General features: G+C 42.1%; 1 protein-coding gene across 1 annotated transcript in view; it reads left to right on the top strand.

The window, feature by feature from the left end:
- Window positions 1–2,051: 2,051 nt before the first annotated feature.
- Window positions 2,052–6,000, top strand: part of NPHP1 (nephrocystin 1) — a 61,062-nt gene continuing 57,113 nt past the window's right edge. The window contains exon 1 of the mRNA XM_075267421.1: window positions 2,052–2,124. Coding sequence (XP_075123522.1) covers window positions 2,056–2,124 — 69 coding nt within the window. The 5' untranslated portion in view covers window positions 2,052–2,055. The remainder of the gene's footprint in view (window positions 2,125–6,000) is intronic.

Genomic DNA, 6,000 nt, shown 5'->3' with positions numbered 1-6,000 from the left:
CAGCAATGAATGAATCCTCCTAGTCTTATTGTTTGCATCTTGTACATTAGAGATGATCAGCCCTATACATCATGGCCCATTGAGGGCTCTCTTAGGTTTTTGCAGCTGTATATATGGACTTCAATATACAGATATTTAGGGTCAGGGTCACAGCATGTTTAACCCTCCGCTGCCCTGATGCTAGCAGATCCCTTACAATAGATACTAGAATGGATAAACGTAGGTTTTCCCTGGTCTGCATCCAATAGGTGGCGCTGTCTCGATGCCAATGTCCATGCCATCTTCTGTGACTGTTAGTATTAGGCACCACCCCTGTGTGCGGATTAGGGTTGTATATATGAGTGACATATTTAAGGTAATTTTCTGCGGATTCCATTTCCAAATCAGCAGCAGATTCCGCCTCTTGTTGTTTTTAAAGGGACGCACAGATTGCAGCAGGATGCGGGAAAGATAAGTGTCTGCTCCATCTTGCCACGGATGCCTGAGACTCCTTACTGATTAGGTCCATTTATTGGGGCCTAGTCAGCACTGCATGCAGAGGTATCGCATTGGCATCCTGTATCGGATAACTGGAGGCAGAAAAGGAACAGGAGTTCTTATTCCACCGTGTGAACTTATCTTAAGGAGGCTTTGTCATTACACACTAACCACAGGAGGGAATTCCCACATATAAATGAAACGCCAGTGCACTTACCCGACCTGTACTCCATTGACTTTTATGAGGTTGCTGAAGTTTGCAGCCCCAGATGCCTCATAGAAGTGAATGGAGGAAGGTCACGTAAGTCTTTTAGAGCCTCATTGACATAGAGGAGGCAGACCCCGTTCTCTTGATCACTTGGGGGTCCCAGGAATCTGACACTTATTCCCTTGTCTATGGAGTATGACTGTAGTGATCATGTATCAGCGCAACACTATATACGGTAACCATGATAGTATGAAAATAGTCTTATAGTGGACAAAAAAAACTGTTAGTCTCAATGTTCACAGTAGTTCACATGTAGATATATCAGAAATGTCCAACATGGAAATGCCCCTTTTTTTAACATTTATACAGAATTCATAAACACATACTGTATTGTGCCAGAAACAAGAAGACTTCTACAGAATGACATAAAAGTGGCATGAGATGATGTAAAGTGTCATATATACGCCTAAGGATATACTTCACCCATTATAGAACTAAAGGTACTCTAGTGTTTGGAGGCATATGTCAGTGGAAAGAAGGTCAATGTTGGACCTGGTTACTGACATATTGGACCTCATAACTATATGTAGGTGACCTTATTACAAAACCCCATTTACATTCTGCCAAAATATTCAGTAGGGACTGTAGGTCATTCTGTGGATTGATAAAATAGCCACTTGAGGCCAGGGCCCCACGTGAAGATCTCCAGTATGTTGGGGAGCAGATACGTATAACTAGAACTAGGGTGAACACTTTTCCTGATCTGTAAGGTAATGAGCTAATGTTAAGGCTTCACAGCAATTTTGCCCTCAATTTCCACCATGCAGCCAAAGATGGCTGTCTTGTCCAGCAACTCCTTCACTAATGTTAGTTAATAGAATTGTACTGTAACTCTGAGAGCGCCACAAACGAAACTTCAAGTCTGAAGTAGGGTTGTGGCACATTTGGAGCTGCAAAGCGACTCCTTGCACTAACATTAATGAAGGAACCGCCGCAAAGTTGCTGTATAACCTTAGCCAGAGTGTCCATCTTTGACCATCCCAAAAGTTTAGAGATGTGCCGTTGCCAGCCAACTTCTCCTTGAGTTTGTCAGCTTTCCATTCACTTAAAGAACCAAGACCAGGCACTACTACTAAAATGACAGCATTGTGCAGTATAGGACCATGTAGACCATGCTGCAGCTGATCAGTCAGGGTGCCGACAGATCTCCTGCTATCTAATATGGTTGGTGGATTCTAAGAATAAGCCATCAGTTTTAAAAAATCTGGATGATCCCTTTATGTATTATCCATTTTCATCACTTGTTACATATTTTATTCCTTCTGTTTACATCTTTTTTTTTTTTTTCTTTTTTTTAAGCGAACAAGACGATGTCTATGAAAAAGACAAGAGGACCTTTGCAGAATGTCAAAAAAGTGACAGATGACCTGAAACGTCAGGTATATATGACATTACAATGTAACTAAATGGTGCCTATCTAATGTGTATTTGGGTGTCCTGACTCTTATCTAATTACAAATGTCAGAGGAAATAAGGATTGGGCATGTTGAATTATAACATGCCTGATCCTTTTTGTTCAGAAAAGCTGCTGATGAAGATGTCTGACAACAGCTTATTCGCATATACACATGCACACTTGGCTGTTTGACTGTGTATTGAAAGGACATGCGAATGAGCATTCAGCTTTAAAGAAGTTTACCCCCTGAGACCTTATAGCACATCGCAATGAATTAGAATCTCATCAAGAAGTTTTTTTTTTTTTAGTAATTCAAATGAAAAAGTAACCCCCATAAATTATATTGAGTCATTACAAACAGAGGGAACTTTTCCAAGCATTTCTTTCTGTTACTGTTGATGATTATGACTTACAGCCAAGGATAACCCAAAAGTCATTATCTCAGAAAATTAGAATATTATATAAGACCAACTGTAAAAATAATTATTTAGCACAGAAATGTTGGCCAAATGAAAAGTCAGTCCAGTAAATGTCCTCAGTACTTGGTGGGGGCTCCTTTTACGTGAATGGCGGCATCAATGCGGCAATGTGTCCTGGAGGGATCAGCCTGTGGCACTGCAGAGCATGTGTTATGGAAGCCCAGGTTGTATGATAACAGCCTTCAGCTCATCTACATTGTTGGGGCTGGGGTCTCCCATAGATTCTCTATGGGGTTAAGGTCAGGTGAGTTTGCTGGCCAATCGAGCACAGTGATATTGTGGTTATTACACCAGGTCTTGGCACATTTGGGAGTGTGGACAGGTGCCAAGTCCTGTTGGAAAATTAAAATTCCATCTCCAAAAATCTTGTGGGCAGAGGGAAGCCTGAAGTGCTCTAGAAACTCCTGGTAGACGACTGTGCTGACTTTTGTCTTGATAAAACACAGAGGACCTACACCAGCAGATGACATGGCTCCCCAAACCATCACTGATGGTGGAAACTTCACACTAGACCTCAAACAGCTTGGATTGTGTACAGCGGCCTCTCCGCTCTTCCTCCAGACTCTGGGACCTTCCAAATGAAATGCAAAATTTATTTTCATCTGAAAACACCTTTGACCACTGAGCAACAGTCCAGAAATTTTGGATGATATTCTAATTTATTGATATGCAGTAGTATATGACATCTCCACATGATATGTCCTGCAGAACTGAATGGCGCAGCAGTGCACTTGTGCAACCTCCACTTTAGTCACACAACGGACTTGTAACTCCAGTTTTCATGAATGGTTGTGGTCCAGGCAGTCGGGTTCCCACTGATACCTGTGGATAGGGAATAAGTTTAGTTTGTGGTACAACATGCACCATTAAAATGGGTTATGGTGCAAAAAAAAAAAGTTTACTGGTACATTCCCTGCACGGGATAAGCTTACTTATATATATATGTATATATATATATATATATATATATATATATATATATATATATATATTTATACAGGTTTGTAGCGGTGTGCTGGAACTCACTGTGCTCAGGTTCGGCTTTCTGTTACATCACTAGACTCCATGCTAGCACATACATTAGCAGGGGGAAGAACATTAAGACTTCTGTTCCCTTCTGTGCTCTCCAAAGCTAAGAATGGGGGATATGGGTGACCAGGACATATATTAGTACGTAAACCCATGTAATGCAGGGAGTGCATTGGTAAGACTGATTTTTCCCTGCATTATATGAAGAAATCTATTATTCCATAAACTACACTAAAAGCTTGTGTTCTGCATTTTGTTCTTAGAATAACCTTTCCTGTGTTACCGTTATAGGCCACATTCCTTATTGCTAATGCCACGTTCTCGTTTGCGTCTTCATGAGATAGAGAGATAAATCCTGCATAAATATAAATGAAATCATACCGTGTGTACATACTAGATGGCTCAGATACCGGCCTGCTATGACGCCGTCAATCTTCCCTTGTATTGTCATTCTATCCACACACTGAATCATGGCCTGGCAGCAGAGAATGACATTGAGAGCATTGTTTCTTGCCTATGAGTAATACAGGTTTGTATGTGCTGGATTGTTTCTTCTCACATAGTTTTGAAATGTTTTTTAAACTTTTTCAGAATTTAGGACATGGAAACTAAGAGTCATTATGAGTCACTTAAAGGAGACCTCGCAGTCTTAGGCAGAGAATTGCTTAAACATTATAAGGGTTGTCCTGGAATAATTTTTTGGAGCCTGTTCTTAGGACAGGCCATAAATAGTTGATCAAAGGAGGGGGCCAACAGATGAGCACTGCACAGATCAGCTGCTTCCGACACCCATACTACACACAGCTTGGGGCAGGAAGCAGTTGCCTCCAATCCCTGTGTAGGGGCTGGGCACCTGTACTGTGGCTCATCTCCCATTAAAGTCAGTGATGCAGTACTGAAGTAAGCGCCAAGGAACCAGGACTAAAGTGTTGATATGGTGCCCACTATGACTAGTTTAGGTATATTTGCCTATGGTGAAATGAATTTTGAAACTTTGATGACTGAGGGACCTGATTCTGAAAAGTGAAAATCTGGATGCAGTAGCTATTGGTGCTAGTTGGGGGTCCAAAAATTAAAAACCGTATAACCCCTTTAATTGTCTACAAATCCATGCAAACACAGGGAGAACATACAAACTCCTTGCAGATGTTGTTCGAACCCAGGACTCCAGTGCTGCAAGGCTGCAGTACTAACCACTGAGCCACCGTGTTGCCCCTACTTAACCCTTTCCTGTATGTTCTCTGATAGAATGGCCCCTGCTTTACACCCATATTTGTATCTTCATCCACATCATCAAATTCAGGGATCTTTTTTTAGATACTTGCAACTGAAATGTGTCCTGCAGCGGAAATGAGTGGCTGGCCACACAAGGGGTTGACCGTAAAATGGAACAACCCTGGAGAAGTTTAAAAGTAAAAAAGCATGCTTCCAGGTCCCAGGCGCTCCATTGTCCATCCCCGGTGCCCTTTCGGTTTTGTGCAGATGATGCATAACTGGAAGTTTTTTGCTGAAAGCAGTCAGTGGCCTCAGTGGTTGCTGGAGAGAGATCGACAACAGCAATCACTTATGTCACTGACTCCTTACCAGCAACCGGTCAGTGGTCACTTGAGCTTCTGGTGGCACGCTGGAGCAGGTGGATCATCAATGGCAGCAACACGCTCATTATATGGCATCCCAGCGAACTGTTGAGATGCCGGAACAATCACAGGCACGGCATGAGGAACAAGTTCAGCAGCAGGACAGCTTGAGAGCTGCCGAAATGCCGGAGCAGGTAGATCATCGACTATAGGTGGGTCATCAACACCAACAAGCCGCAGGCAAAGTCGTGGGCCGAAGCTAGTATAAAATGATAATGAATCCACCCCCATTGTGGGATAATCCCTTCTCTGTACGGGCTAGTTCACACGTAAAAACCGCCTGGCTTATTTTGGTCCTGAAAAAAAACGCTTCCTAATTAGGAAGCTTTTATTTGACCTTGCCAAGCTTTTTTTGGAGCTTTTCTTTTTTTTTGTAAAAAAAGCTTCCAAAAAAAAAGCCAGGCTGTTTTCCCCTCCCATAAAGTGAATGGGCTGAAAAAACTGCTAGCGTTTTTTTTTTGCAAAAAAAAGCGCATCACTTATTATTGCAAAAAAACGCGCTGAAAAAAAACGTGCGGTTTTCACCTCCCTTTCACTTCTATTGCTTTCTTTAGGCGGAAAACGCCTGAAGAAAGGTTATGTCGCTTCTTTTTTCTGCTAGCAGAAAAAAAGCTAGCAGGAAAAAAAGCTAGCTGTTCACATGGGGCTCCATTGTAAAGGGGCTGATTTTGAAGCGAAATCTGCTGTCAAAATCAGCCTCTTTGCCCACGTGTG

The sequence above is a fragment of the Leptodactylus fuscus genome, chromosome 3 (assembly GCF_031893055.1).
Source record: "Leptodactylus fuscus isolate aLepFus1 chromosome 3, aLepFus1.hap2, whole genome shotgun sequence".
In the NCBI taxonomy this organism is placed as follows: domain Eukaryota; kingdom Metazoa; phylum Chordata; class Amphibia; order Anura; family Leptodactylidae; genus Leptodactylus; species Leptodactylus fuscus.
Note: the sequence above shows the minus strand (reverse complement) of the source record. Positions and strands in the feature narration are given on the sequence as shown.